General features: G+C 41.8%; 1 protein-coding gene across 7 annotated transcripts; it reads right to left on the reverse strand.

Moving 5' to 3' along the window:
- Positions 1-1,410: 1,410 nt before the first annotated feature.
- Positions 1,411-7,779, reverse strand: ZNF639 (zinc finger protein 639). 7 transcript variants are annotated; one of them, XM_066193570.1, is made up of 6 exons: positions 7,689-7,713; positions 6,591-6,691; positions 6,127-6,203; positions 5,496-5,591; positions 4,537-4,677; positions 1,411-4,266 (listed from the first exon to the last, which is right to left on the reverse strand). In XM_066193570.1, exons 3-6 carry the CDS (start codon positions 6,182-6,184, stop codon positions 3,119-3,121), a joined length of 1,443 nt encoding a protein of 480 aa, XP_066049667.1. In that variant the 5' UTR covers positions 6,185-6,203; positions 6,591-6,691; positions 7,689-7,713; the 3' UTR covers positions 1,411-3,118. The 7 variants fall into 7 exon arrangements, with proteins under 7 accessions (XP_066049667.1, XP_066049664.1, XP_066049662.1 ...); XM_066193567.1 differs by lacking the exon at positions 7,689-7,713 and adding an exon at positions 7,302-7,618; XM_066193565.1 differs by lacking the exon at positions 7,689-7,713 and adding an exon at positions 7,246-7,618.
- Positions 7,780-15,422: the final 7,643 nt, after the last annotated feature.

Here is a 15,422-nt window from a genome sequence, read left to right on the forward strand (position 1 = left end):
GGGAGCGGCGGGATCGCCAGGCGGGAGCGGCGGGATCGCCGGGCGCGGGTTTGGATAAACCCGCAAAGTGACACCGCTCGGGGCTCTCGGGACTGAAACAGCACCCAGACCTCGTGCGTTTGATATTGGTGCCCTAGGAAACGAGAACCACAATGAAAAGCGGCGACAACAGCATGCTAGAGAACGCGTTATTTGAGGATCACTAATCGGCTGTATTTTGAGATCGTGCGATGATTTGTGGGATGTAAACTTTGTTTTGAATTCAACAATCTTTCACATAAAAAAAAAAAAAGTCTTCTGCTCAATAAGAAACATGATCCAGGAATCTGACACACAGATTTGTTAAGGTTGGAAAATACCCCTAAAATCGAGTCACACATCGAAACTAATTGTTCAAGAGTCTGAAAAGCAAAGAATCAAAACCAGATTTCTTACAGATACAAAACACTACCAAAACCAATGTCATGATTTTGCATAGCTTCTGCTTGGAATGCTGTCCCTGAGACAGCTGAACCTTGCAGGTACCAGTGAACAACCAGAATTTGCTACTTACTGCCTAGGAGAAAAGTAAATCCTGGCACAGTCCTGGTCCCCAGAGTTTATTTCGCTGCTCGGGCTCCGGGGGTGCTCGGGGTGACAGATCCGTGCTGGGGCCAGAGCAGCCGCACTCCGGTCACAACACTCGCCTTCTACCTACGTGCTTCACCCAAATGTCTTCCCTGTCCTCGGCAAGCTCAGCCATGCCTTTCAGCCTTCCAGACTCTAGGCAGACTCATTGCCTATTTTTCCTACTGCTAACTTACTTTCATTAACATGCAGATCACGTGGAAGCTAGCAGTGTGCTTGTGTTCCCTTTAAAAATGAGACATGCTACTCCTGTACACTTCCATTTACTCCCTGACAGATACTAAAAAGAAAATAGTAACGTTAGTCCCTAATTTATAAAATCCAACCTAAGATGACCTTGGATACAATGCCTCTTCAGACCCTGCATTTCAGTTTGGAGTGGTTCGGCTTCACAACATTCCTGTGGGGTATTGTTTTGATTCCCAGTTTAGAGAACAGAAATAACCCAACCCAAAGACAGCCATGAAATTACTGATGTCAACAAGCAAGTTTGCTGTGTCACAGGGCTGGGTGCTGGCACAGGACACCACCTTTCCTGCTGGGGACACAGTGTTGGTCTATGCAAATATACACACTTCTTAAGCTCCCTTATTTATCTTGTGGGATTTTTAAATGCCTTTTTTCTCCTTATTGTCACTGTCTCCCAGAGCAGCTTTCTCTCCAGAGCTCAGCTGTGTCATTCCACCTCTGTGCCATCAGCAGGAGCAGAGTTTTCAGAGAACCAGCAATCCCCCTTTGAGATTTATGAACAAAATTAATTTTCCATATAGAAAATAATTCATCTTAGTGTTTTGTTAAGTGTATTATTGCTATCATTTTAAGCCAGCCAGGAAGAATGTGTTCAAAATAGGAAATCAGCAATTCTACCACAGATACTGTCATTCTCTATACAAGGGAGTAATAAAATACAGCAAGACACCCTCAGGTTGCCCTTTTCAATGACAAACACAAGATCTAGTAGTAAATCAACATTTCAAAGTGACAGAAATGGCCTTGCCTCCCACAACAAAATAAACACTAAGTGGTTCATTGACTTTCCAGAAATACTCCTCTGGAAATCAGAACTTCCATTAATTGATAATGTTCAGCCAAGTTTTATCCGTAGCTTTGAAAGCCAAATCCAAATACCCTTGCATGCCTTGAAGCTGGTAACACCAAATCTCACTGATCAAGAAATGTCTGATACATTAATTATCTCTATACAAAGCTTGCATTAGACAATCTTACATTACAAATTTACAGTCAATGAAGAAAGAAATGTGAAGTCCACCAGTAATTCATGGGTATTTTCACCGTGGTATCTAGCATAATCTAAGTGACCCCACTCTTGTTTTTTTATCTGTCCAAGTATCCACTTTGAAATAGAGCTACAGAATGAACTGTAAAAACTCACTGCCAATGATTATAATGGCAGGATAGTGTATATATAATATCAACAAATGTGTGAAATAATTTCAGAGTGAGTAGTAAAAATTTTGTAATGTACTGGTCTTTTAAGCCCATATATAAAAGTTTAAAATTTACAGAGTTAAAATAACATTCCTCAAGTTACTAGTGGTGGAAAGATAATTATAAACATACAGAATTATTACAATAATATAGACTACTAGAAGTTTGCTCTAGTCAGAGGTTGGTGACACATAATTTCAGTGAGAGCTAAATTAGGATTTTACATTAGAAATTCATTTTGTACATTTTCAGCAGGATCACTGCAATTCCTTTTGCAATTAGAACATGATCCAATCCAAACCCAAGCAATATAGGTCTGCTCAATGCATTAAAAGACAGGAACTGAGGGTAAATGAAGGGAGTATCATGTGGGAGTCGTGTAGTGTGTGTGTGGAAGAGTGTGTTCAACATGTGTTGGGACAGTCCCACAGAAGGGACTTAAACATGGAACAAAGTCAACAGTGAGGTCAGAAAGGTATCCCAAGAGAAAAACAGGACAATTGAAAAAGCTGATCAGGACCATGAGGTGGGAAATGAAGGCTGGTATGGACATGTCCATGCCTGGGAACTTTTGGAACACCCTTATCTTTGGCAGGCCAGTGCTATTGCTGTACACCAGCGCAAAGACCTGCTGCCACACAGGGTAACATCACCTGGATGTGGAACTGAGACCACTGTTGGGTTATTTAAGCATGGAATTAAGTACTTGCTTTGTTTTTGTGCCTTTTTAAACGCAAGAGAGCTGGTCTTGTACACTAGACATGAAAGATCAGGATGACCATCAGAACTGATATCACAACATGCAATTACTCCCACTGCCCCTCCCCCCAAAATCTGATCCATCACACTGTAAATGTGATTATTCCTACTGAAATGCCTAGACAAGGAAATTCACAACACCAAGTGCTATACATGCTTTACTGATATAAAGATGAAAACATTAGAAATGTAAAATTGCTGTTAAAATTGTATTTAATATCACATTCCAGTGACTGGAAATTCATTCCAATTCTAACAAATTGATTACAGGGCAAGAAAGCAATCACACCGTCTCATGTATCTGAAGATGACTTAAAAGATCTTTCTCATTCCCAAACCTCATTAAACAATCAGTACATTTATGAGGCAAATCTGCTGAATGCCTGAAATCCAAATGTGTTTTAAGGTCTTCAATCTGTCCCGTTGAATATTCACAGTACTGACACAAATAAATCCCTTCAGATAAATGAGAGCTTAGGTGCTTGCAATATTCCAACATACCTGAAAATCCCTTCCCACAGTCATCACAAACATGAGGGAATATTTTGGTGTGCTCAATAGCTACGTGCCTGTTGACGTTTGTGTGCAGCCTGCTCCTAAAGCCGCACACCTGGCACACAAAGAAGTTTTTGCATTTGTCAAAACTGATTTTGTTGATGAGGCTGTACTGGCCACGCTCCTTGTTGTTGTAGCTGTCGCTGAGCTCGATGAGGCGGCAGGCGTGCTCGTTCACCACGTGGCTGTGCAGGTCCTCGGGGTCGTTTGTCTCGTGCTCACAGAACTGGCACAGGTACTGCTCGTCACAGCTGTGCTCCTGGAAGTGCAGGTACAGCTCGCTGCTGGAGGAGAACTGCACATCGCACTGCTCACACCAGTACAGGTGGTCGTTGAAGTGGGTGTCTGCTATGTGCTGACTCAGATTCTCAAAAATCACCGTTTTGTAATCGCAGTATTTACAGATGTACGGATCTTCCTCGTGTAGTTTTACGTGTTCAATGAGTTGTACTTTGCTGGAGAAACTTTCTTTACAAACTTTACAGACGTGAGTTTCTGTACATGTCTTATGCTTCAGGATCATGTGCTGCTTCAGATCAGAGAAGTACTTGCTGTTGAATTCACAGAGCTCACACTTGTACAAGCCGCTGCTGTTGGCTCTCAGCAAGGGCCATTTCTGTTGAGCTGTGATATTCAAAGCCTGGTTCTTCTCAAAGATTTTACATGTCTCCAGAGGGATTTCCTCAAGGTCCTCAGCTTCCAGCTTCTCAGGTGACACAGTCTGTGTTTCTATATCATGAACTTCTACAGCATTCACTTCTGTTGTAGAAATTTCTACGGTTTGGATATCTAGAGGTTTCTCTTCTTCTGTGGGGCTGTCACTGAATATAGGTGAGTCACATAAGTCTCTGCACATTCCATTGTTAGTACCTTTATCTGCACAAGAAAATACAGAATAGAAGGTTGGAAAAAACCCACTACAAAACACCTGGGCCCATTTTTAACTTTTCAGCCAGCTGCAGCAGCTTTCAGATCCAAAGACCAGTTACTTTTCCCCTGCCACACTACGCTGTATATTCAGCTAACAAAACAATTCCAGAAACTATAAATCCTTCACCATTTCTGTCAAAACAAGGAAGTCACATGAAAAGCCAGCAGCAGCTGTGCTCTCCAACCTGCCAGCACCTCATCTGCAAACACACTGACCTTTACCTTTATCCTTCCTTTTAGGGTCTGTACAGTGCATGCCAAGGTTGGAGTGTGCCCCGCTCCAGTGAGAGCTCCCGGCGTGCACCGGGCTCCCGTCATCATCCGTGTCCAGGCTCTGCACAGGACTCTGGAATCTACCTGCAAAGGGGAGGGAAGCATCTCCTTGTCATCATCTGTCACATCATCTTGATTCCTTGATTTAGTCATAGATCTGATTTATTTATTTATTTATTTATTTATTCTACTTGCATGAATTTATCGTTATCTACTAAGCACATTATAACCTGCATTTAAAAAAGTAACAAAAAATACCTTGAAAATTATTTCCATACATGCAAAGAAAAACAAATTCAAAAAGTAGCAACTCTGTCTAGAAGATTTCAGCAGAAAAGAGGCAGCTGATTATACAGAAAAAAACTTAAAATCCTTAAATTAAACATTACATTTAAAAGACACAACTTAAAAACATATTCTTTAATATTTCTGAACATTACATTTTAAAATATGATACTTTCTAAAACTTCTGCAGACTTTATGGTTAATTATTAAAGTGAAAATAAACACACTAAAAATCCACCATCTCATTTACTCTAACTTTCCACCCACTACTGGATATTTTATAAAAAAGCCTTTTGTATTGCCAGGTACAATTACAATTCAATGCAACTGTTTCCATCTGAGCTCATCAACTTTGTTACCTAGACGGTAAGTACTTGAGGTACTTTAATCACCATTATAAATGTAAAATTGAAGGGTCTTTTTGTTGTCATTTTTTCTAATTTGAAAACTGTATTTCAATTGTAACAATTGAACAGCCTCCCACCAGTCTAAGGCACAACTGATCACAAGGACGCTCAGAAATCACCAGCTATACATTGTGTATTCTATTTGCTTCTATGAATAGGAACATGACACATTAAAGAACTGCAGAACAAGACCCCAAAACATAGTCTTACCTCTGTTTACATCTGGCTGTCTCATGGAACAGACGCTATAGCAGTGGTCAGAAAAAATGCCACTGTTGTCTATGTATCTGCTTGCACCTGAAGAATCTAAACCAAAACATCAACAAAAAATGTTTAGGTACTCATGTCTTGTTGTAGCTACAGATGTATTTCATGTTCATCAAAATTCTTTTCACATTTTTACTCGTTATTTTGGAAGAATTCCTGTTGTGATAGACACCTTGCAGCTGCTGCCCTGATGTTTGGAGTATCAGGTCTCTGCTCCCACTGAGGACATTGACCAGTGTGTCATCTGTTCAGTCTGAACACTCCTCTCTACCCCTACCCCAACTTTTACAGAATTCCTCCCCTCTGTGGAAGCAGAATCACCTTCATTTGCAGCTAAAGCCAGTTCCCCCACGTGCAGGGAGTACAGAACAAACCCTTCAGGTGCACTGGCTCCAAGTGGCCCAACAAAGGAGCCTGCAGAGTGGGTGCTGCCCCTTCAAGCCACGATTTCTTATCCCACCCTTCAGGTCACTGCTTTGCCATGTGTTGGCACATGTGGACCGTTCTTTTAAAGTTATTCTGAGAAAAAAAGTTCAACTTACTCAAGTGTACAAAACTCAAGCTCTAGACTGACCTGAGTAACGAGAAGGATGCAGAGTCTTCCTTTTCCTCTTTTTAGGATGTTCATTCATTTTGAACAGTCTACATGAACTGTAAAGTAAAAACATTAAAGAACTAGACTTGTTTGTATCTCGTTTATCCTTCAGAACGTTATGGAACAATACAAGCATTTTGAAAATCTGCATATCAAATACAAAAGTTTTTTCCTACTCCCCCCTCTTGCTCCTCAGCCCATTTTGATACAGTTAAGAACCCACCAAATGCACACAACTGCTGAAGTCCAGTTTCACATTCCTGGAGGAAAAGAAAATTCACCCTAAAGACAGACAAGTGAGAACTCCAGGTATTCCAGCACTCAGGGTAATCTACAAGCCTTCCCTGCAGCACCCTTTTTGTCAGGGACAGGACATTCTGAGGCAGAGCCCTTCAGAAACAAGTTTTAGTGTTTAAAATACTAACACATTCATGCTCTCTTACCAAAAAATCCTAGACTCTTCAGTATCAGGAAGCAGAGCAGCTAAGCTAATAGCTGTACAGCTTCCAAATGTAGTGAATGCATCAGCTCAAGAGGATTTCACCTATGGAGTGATAGCATTTTAAACCACTTAAAACTTTAGCACAAAATAGAAAAAAGACAGAATCAGAGACAAGTGATACAAACACTACAAAGAATGAATCTATGGAAATCGAAGCTAGAAAGCAACACAAGAAGTTGATATTAATTTTGATTTAGAGCATCAAAATTAGTAACGTGGATACTGGTCTATTTCTTTTTCTTTTGTCTCAGGTTAGTTGGCTTTTGCTGCACTTGGCAGCTCCTGAGAGCAGAAAAATATTTGGAAACGAAAGACAAATACTTGAGCTATATACGGGACAAACGGCCTTGAAGAAGAAAAGGCTGCGAACAAGGAACGTGATGTGGGTTGCCATAATTGAAGAGCACTTGCGGGCCCAGGATCTTCTGCAGTCAGTGCCATGCACCAGGCGTGAAAGGAGGAAAACAGGGCCCTGATCAAGTCAGCTCTTGTTTTCCTGAGATTAAATATTTTCTGAACTAAAATTTTATTTCAAGGGATGGAAAAATCATAGATTCTAACGTTATATCATGATCTAGAAGTATCAGTACCCTCACCGTTTTCTGTGATTGCAAGGGAAGAACCGACAGCGCACTGCCTCCGCAAGTCTCACCCCAGGTACGCGCTTGAAAAGCTCAACCTTTTCTCCACGGATCGGACCGCGGGGCAGCAAGGCGGGCTCGTCTATTCCAGCGGCTTTCCCTGGCCCTGACGAGCGGGATCCAGGCCCCGAGAACGGGGATCCCGATGCGCCCGGGGGCGGCGCGGCCTGCGCGGAGGCCGCACGGGGGGGAACGTGCGGCGGGAGCGCGGCGGAGGCAGCGCTCCGCCCCGGCGGCACCGCGGGCAGGAGCGAGGCCGCGATCCCGCCCGGGCGGCGGGAGAGGGCCCGGCCCGGGGCCGCACCGGGACAGCCGCGGGCCGGGCCGTGAGCCACAGCTCACCTCCCCGGCGGGGCCGGGGCACGGGCGGCTCCCCGGGCGCTGCCGCCGGGACTCACCTGCCGGCCGCCGGCGCCGCTCCGCTCCTCCCGGGCCCGGCGCGGCCGCTCCGCCCGCCCCGCTCGGCGCGGGCCCGGCCCGGCCCGGCCGCTCCGCGGGCGAGGGGCGGGAAAGCGGCGAGCGGCCGCCGCCCGCAGCGCCCCCTGCCGGCCGCGGGAGCCGCCTCACGGGCGTCGCCACAGCGACGGCGAGGGGCCTAAATAAACCTTTGGTTTATATTTCATCTGGAGCCGAGAGCGTCGGCACAGCCGCGTTTTCATCGACAGGCCTCGTCCAGGGCTTGTAAGGCAGCTGGCAGCATGTAAGCCTGCTTCAGAACAGTGTCAGCGCTCAGGTTTTACACAAATGAGAGGGTCACGTCAAAGCCGGAACCTCATAAAGCTCAACTTCACTTTTTGTGTCAATGTAGAAGCTGTCCCTTAGAGCTACTGTATAGGAGAATCAATATAAAGTGTATCGTAAATATAAACAGTGCAAGAAAGGAATATATACGTACAAGAGAGACAAGGAGTTAGTGGAGAGGATCCAGCAGAGGCACAAAGTGAGGAGGGGTCTGACATCTCTTGAGAGGAGACTGCAGGACCGGCCCTGGTTAGTCTGGAGAAGAGACAGCTGAGAGGGGATCTCATCAAAGCGCGGAAATATTTCAAAGGCAGGGGCCAGAAGATGGGGCCAGACTCTTTTTGGTGGGTCCAAGCAACAGGACGAGGAGCTATGGCCATAAAGTAAAACACAAGAAGTTTCACCTCAACACGAGGAAAAACGTCTTTACACTGAGGGTGGCAGAGCACTGGAACAGCTGCCCTGGGAGATTGTGGATTCTCCCTCTCTGGAGACATTCCAAACCCACCTGCACATGTTCCTGTGTTACCTGCTCCAGGTGCCTTGGACTGGATGATCTCCAGAGGTCCCTTCAAAAACTAACAATTCCAAATGATGCTCTGAAATTTGTATAAATAAGGGGTTGAAAATTAAAGTAAGCAACTCTCCCTTTTCAAAATTTATAATCACATCCCTTTTTGCTGATTTCGTCTTCACTTTTTATCATGCCACAGGAAAAAGCACCAAATTGTACTGGCTCACAAAGCAGAACACTCCAAAGAGCATCTTACTATTAAAAAAAAAAACCACCAAAACCTCATTAATTTTGAAGACATTAGGGAGGCCACTACAGTCCCTTATTTCCATGACTTAAAATAACTTATGGAATTTTGCTAAGCATTTTATTCATTGATATGTTTTGCTCTGGCTTAGCCTGACTACTTCTAAGAAAAACTTTTGAATTAGCAGAGAATCCACAATATCCCTAATGGTGTTGCTCCACTGATTAGTGAAAAAAGAAACTATACCCTGCTTCGGGCCTTAGTTTTATTCATTATCTGGCAGATGAAACTGGACTTACTCTGTCTATAGAATCCTATCTTTAGCCTTTGTCCTGAGGCTGGAAACATGCCTTTAGGGTAATGTCATTTGCTTAGAGCCAGATGGAAAGAGCTTCATCCTCTGATCACACAGGAGTTTTGGTGGTAAGCAGCAAAACAGGACTAAAGGTGTCCTTTTGCTGGCACACTGCTGAGCCCTCAGACATTAAATAAATGTTGTATGTCTATGATTTCCTGCACGGAGTTACCAATCAAACAAGTTCCTGGTCTCCCAGTTCAGTTTGTTCTCTGCTTTTTTTTTCCAGCCATGGTTGCTGAGGTTTCCCCAGGTCAGCTTGTGGTAAAGGTCTCATAAATTGGCTATAGCCACCCAAATGGGCAGATGCCACATACTTCTCCCTCTATTCACCGAAATATTTTCCATACAAGTGTTCCAGGAAAGCACTTTCCCCAGTTCCCAGCGGAGGGCAGTGTTGAGAACCTAAAATCCATACATAGCAAAAGGGAGAGGGGAAAAAAACCCAAACCCAAGCCCAAGCCTTTGCTTTGAATTCAGTCCTGCTTGTGAGGCAAACTCAGGCGGACCAAAGCATCTTCTGTACCTTTTGACTGATTTATTCTCCACCCAAAGCAGCACAGCCCAACACCACTTATGTCAGATAAAAAGACAAGGCTTTAAGTGAAAGAAAAACATCTGAGGAGGATCCCCTTTGAAGCTGCAGATGGAGTTCAAAGTCGCACGCATCAAACAGAGCTATCAATGCTTTAGAGAGAAAAGCCTAAATGAGTCTTGTTTTCTAAACCACCACGTGCTTGGGATGTTGAGAGAGCTCTGAGTGAGGTTTTAATCAGTCAGAACAGATTCCAAATGAAAATACAGAAAAGCCTATGCGATATTCACATTCATGTTTAAAGGGGCAACATAGATGATGCTCATTTCAATTACTGGGGATGTATCCTGACCAAAATAAGCATGGGATAAACCCTTTCTTCAATGAACGCTGTTAGCATAGCTCATGAGGATAATCTTCACTGGAGGTAGATTTGTTAGTGTTTGAAAGGACATGTAGGAGGTTACTTGACATATCTTGTCTAGCATCACGTTCTTTGCTTTTTTGTTACATGGGTTCAGGCTTCAGATTGAGTCCTTCCAAGGCAGGCTGGAAAACAGACTGATTTCTGAGCATAAAATCAGGAGGGTTTACTGAGATTCCCATGCTGAAGCAAACTGCCCACACTGCAAATCCTTCTTGTTTCACCAGCATTATTTTGCAAATTTTCTGTGATTTTTTCATGTTTAGACTTAGAACTACCACAAAAACCACTCCCTGGCACTAAATGGCAGTAGTCTAAAATTTGTATTTGAACAAGAGCTGATGATGCTCTTATCCTGAACCATCCTGTGCAACTAGCACACAGTTGTAACCACTCACAACCATTTCATAGTTATTAGGAAAGGTAAATCTCACCTTATGAATAATAAACACAAGTTTAACCTGTTAGTTCATGTTACTGAAGTAGCTAGTTCCAAACCCCCAGCCATACTTTTCAGATCAGAGCTCCACTGAAGCTTCAAAATAAATATAAGGATGATGATGTCCATCTTTTATTATAAAGTTGATCCAGCATAGACTGGGCACTTGGTGGAACACAGCCCTTCTCAGAGCTGGGCACTGTGACCTGAAACAGAACTGACCACTGTACAAAGTTTAGAGCTGACTGGGAACAAAAATGTTTTGAAGGAGCCTGATTAAAACCCCTGACACTTGCCTCATCCCTCCAAAAAGAAAAAAAAAAAGGTGAAATCCTCACAAGAGAACTCAAATCCTTCCCTTTGTTAGCAACTGGAGTCCAAAGTAGGCCAACATGTCCAGAGGAGTTCCTTTGCAGCCTCATGCTCTTATACTGCCAGTGAGAAATTTCCCCAAATATGTTTGTCACTCTTTCAAAATTAGTATTGGATACAAAAATATAACCTTGTTTGTTTGTTTTTTTAAATTATAATTTTGGTAATGAAAGCATAAAGCATATTTTTCAAAACCAGATGGATTTAGCAGGGACTGTAAACCATCCAGCTGAAACATTTCAGTAACATCATCTCTCTTGTCACAGCTTTTTACAGCCCACGTCTAAAACTAAAATAAAATTACTTATTTTGAGGATCAGCGTTTACAAGAACAAATGCCACATGCATATTGGACTTTTCACCCCTAAATAATGCAAATTCTATTTCTGTTCCCCCCAAATTAACTGAGGTATGCAATTCCCATTTCCTTTCTCCTAGCCTTTTTCAAAGGCAGAGCTGCAACACCAAATCACACACAGAGACTGAATATTCCTTAAATTCTCGCTTCACAATTCACAAGTGTACCAACCATATCATTTTAATTTAGTTGTTAGTATATACATTAACACTCAAAAGTGTGATAAAAACCAAACAAAAGTATTTTTTTTAATAAACAGCATGATACAGACCGCGAAGATAAATAAAAAGCAGACTTTTTACAGTTTCCCATGAATATGAACTACAATACGTATCACAGGCCAAACTTTTATTACTTGAGTAGCACAGCAGAAGGGTTAAAAAAGGGGTTGTGGTATTTTTTATTTAAAGTACTGCAAGACTATTCTCAGTATGACGACACATGCATCTTGCTGCATCTTAAATACTTTTTGGCCCATTATTACTAAAAATGTCTTGCTTTCTACCTACTTTACCACAGACCTTTATCACAGAATGACACACACACGGCAACATCCCCCCCTGCCCCAGTAGTGGTTATTTCAAAGGTAATTGTCTCATTTTTAAAAGATAATTGAAGCACTGGTGGGGGTTTTAACTTTCCCTTTGATGCAGACAGGTAACTGCTCCCAGCTTCAATGAAGTTACACAGAAGCATCAAGAGCTGACACCCTCCTGGGCTCTATTTACCCAAAATGCCAAAAGGATCCTGGGCTGCCTTAGGAAGAGCAGGTCAAGGGAGGGGAGCCTTCCCCCTGCCCCTCTGCTCAGCACTGGTGAGGCCACACCTGGAGCACTGGGGACACAGGACAAACCTGATGTGGATGTACTGGAATGGGTTCATGAAGGGCTATAAAGGACAGGAGAGGAGGCTGAGAGAGCTGGGATTGGTATCCTGGTCAAAGAGGAAGCCCAGGGGGCATCTGGTCAATGTACATAAATACTTGATAGGGAGGAATAAAGACAGGCAAGGCTTTTCTCAGTGACCGCTGAAAGGGCATCAGGCAATGAAAGAGAAGATATTTCATATAAACATTATGAAAAAAAGATTGATTGCCAATTCCTCTTTCTCAGACAGACTCTAAACCCAGCTAGACAATGTCCTGGGCATCCTGTTCTATTCTGACCCTGCTTTGAACAGGGTGTCTGGGCTAAATGAACTCCAAAGGTCTTTGCCAGCCTCAATGGTCTGTGAAAATTCTGCAGTTGTGTTGCCATTTACAATGGCAACAATACTTACAAAATTTCAAGCCCGAGAATTCAGGACTTCAATCTGCAGCCATATATATTTAAAGCCCTTTTCTCCACCAGGGAAGTAGATTTTTAAAGTGTAGTGGATATTCACAGTAAATACTTGAAGAGGTGCCAGGGGCAAAGAGAAAGGATGATACTCCCAGATAATGAATTACACATTTATCTTCACATGAGAAATAAAGAATTTGGACCACAGCTCCTATAAGACAAGAAGAATTATCTATTCCTTTTCTATTCCCAGCCCCAAATAAAACAGTAAGACAATTCTGGACAGCCTGGGACAGCTGATAATTCAGGATATAGAACATTATTAATAAAGCCTGAAAGTAGATTAAAAATAGTTAAAGAAACAAGGCAGAATGAGATTCCAACTATGAATATCCATATTTTGGCTCACAAGAATTAACTAAACTACAACAGACATAAAGGTTCTTGAAAAAAAAAAACCAGCTTCTGTCTGATTTAGGTTTTCAGTAACTTCAGCAATACAATTAAGTCAGGTTTAGCTGTGATTAAATTTATTACTGGAACAGGAGCCTAACAAAATGGATGCAGTTACACTGAACTGAATGGCTCCTGAAGCAGTTTAATAACTACTGGGAATCAGGCACCAGAATTTCAAAAAGAATCAAGACAGAATAGTGTATTTTTTGCCTTCCTTCTGCCGCAGGAATATTGCATCACATACAGAAGTGACAGTAAGGACACTTAAAACACACTTACACAAACCAGTGGGGACACTAACTTCAAAGTACAGGCAGAACATTGCTTCAATTGATCTTCTCATACAAATATTTTATGATGTTCTTATGCTCTGGGCATGTCCCAGAGGGGTGTTGGAGAGAGAAGAGAAGGGACAGAGGGATTCACCTCTGGCTTAGAGTCAGGAGCACTAACACAGCAAGACCTCAGACTTTTCAGAGTCTCTCCCATAAAGCTCAGAAGTCCAGAACACTGAATGGCAAATGAAGAACAATGATTTTTCCTGAGTGTGACTTCAACAAGTCTGTATGCTACAAAAGAGTAGGAAGAGGAAACATTTAAGCTAGCAAGGAACAAAAATACTGAAGTGTCAGGAATGAAACAAACTGTAGACAAGATTACTATAATTTTGGAGAGCTGAAAAGACTACTTTGTTAATAAAGACTATTTCAAAGTAAAATTATTAAGTGTTTAACTGAGCTGCTACTAAACATTCCTCTTGTTATGAGAACCTTTCATAATGAATCACAGGAATAAATAATCTGGAGCTCTGATATACAGAAAGCCTAATTCTGATTTCATATGCTGTTGTGAATCCAGAGCGATTCTGATGAAGTGAGTGTTGTATCAGCATGAAGTGAAATCAGAATTTCTCAAAGAGCAGAGCACCTATAGGTTTGGTTAGTGTATGCAAATGTATTCCCTTCATTAAAACAGATTTTAAAAAACAGTAAAACTAATCAAAGAAAAATCCCAAACCAACACCAGCTGCAGGGGTGGTGAGCTACACATCACTTTGGACAGATAGAGCCTTACCTAAACTGAGACAACTTCCAGCACAAAATAAAAAGATGCAAATCCATTATTTGTATGAAACATGTATTGCAAAATTAAATTGGGATTCAACAATCTGCAACAACATCCACAGCTATATAGTGTTTTTAAAAAACAAGTGTGGTTCTTCCATTCAAGTAAAACTAAAACAAGTGAAAGAAGTTAAAAAAAATCCTAGAAGCAGCAAGTTACAATTCTTTCTGTAATACCACACCATTTTCATTAACTTGAAGTATTTTCAGGATGTCAAAGACATCAACAAAAATAGTAATTTCAAGTGGCTTTTCTGATATTTGTTTTTTGAATGGGTCCAGCCCAGGTCTGCAACCTGTACAGACATGCAAAACAGGAGGAATTCATAATTACTATTAAGAACAGACATTTGAACATGCCAGTTATATGACAAAGCAAAGACAATACCTTCAAATTGTGAACAAACATGGGCTACTGACCACTGAAGGGCATTTAATACTTTACAGAAAAAGGAAAGTTGGCATAAAACCCCACAAACAACTTGCCAAACCACCGACAGCAGGGTAATCATATACAAAATTCTTACAAACCTGGTAATTTCTATATTGTCCTCAATATGTGGGCTCATGTCTTTTCCACAAGATACCAAACCACTTACAATTTTGGTTTTATTTAAAAGCCTTCTTAAAAAAAATTAAAAATTATACTGGAAGTCTGTTTCACCTATGAAAAAACTGCTAATGCACCTTTTCAGATAAAGACATATGCATATATAAAATCAGTACAGGTACTTTTTCTGCTACTCTTTAGGAAAGCAATGAATGTAATTCTAGGTAAAACTAATATGCAGCAGCCTGTTCGGTCATTATATCAAACACAGTTTCACAGCTGAAAAAGTTACTGGTTTTAAATTTTATTTCACTAAAACACCATTTCCTGATGCTTTGTGATAAAATACATGGCCCAGTCCTGGGCTGCTTGCTCTGGCAGTCTTACAAGGAAGTTCTGCAGGAGCAAGGTGCCCAGATTCAATTCAAGCCCACAATAAACTACTTTAGTATTTTGTGCAGCTGATTCCCAGAACAAAGCGAGCATTTTCAAATCCCTGTGAAGTGGGAATAGTTAAAAATAAGCCAAATTCCAAGTTATTTCTGTAAAAATCTAGGACTCAGTTACAAGTGCTTTCATGGTGTGTAAGCAGATCTTCTTTCTGATACTGAGAGCAGATGACATCCTCTCATTTCCACCAGGGTAAGCAAACAGTGCCTCCACTATCCTCAGTGAATTACATCAGCACGGAACTGCCGTGACAGGATACAGTAATTAGGGTTCAACACTTTGAAGCT

This window comes from Chamaea fasciata, unplaced genomic scaffold (assembly GCF_029207755.1).
Source record: "Chamaea fasciata isolate MVZ Bird 193981 ecotype frontalis unplaced genomic scaffold, bChaFas1.0.hap1 SCAF_11, whole genome shotgun sequence".
NCBI classification, from domain to species: domain Eukaryota; kingdom Metazoa; phylum Chordata; class Aves; order Passeriformes; family Sylviidae; genus Chamaea; species Chamaea fasciata.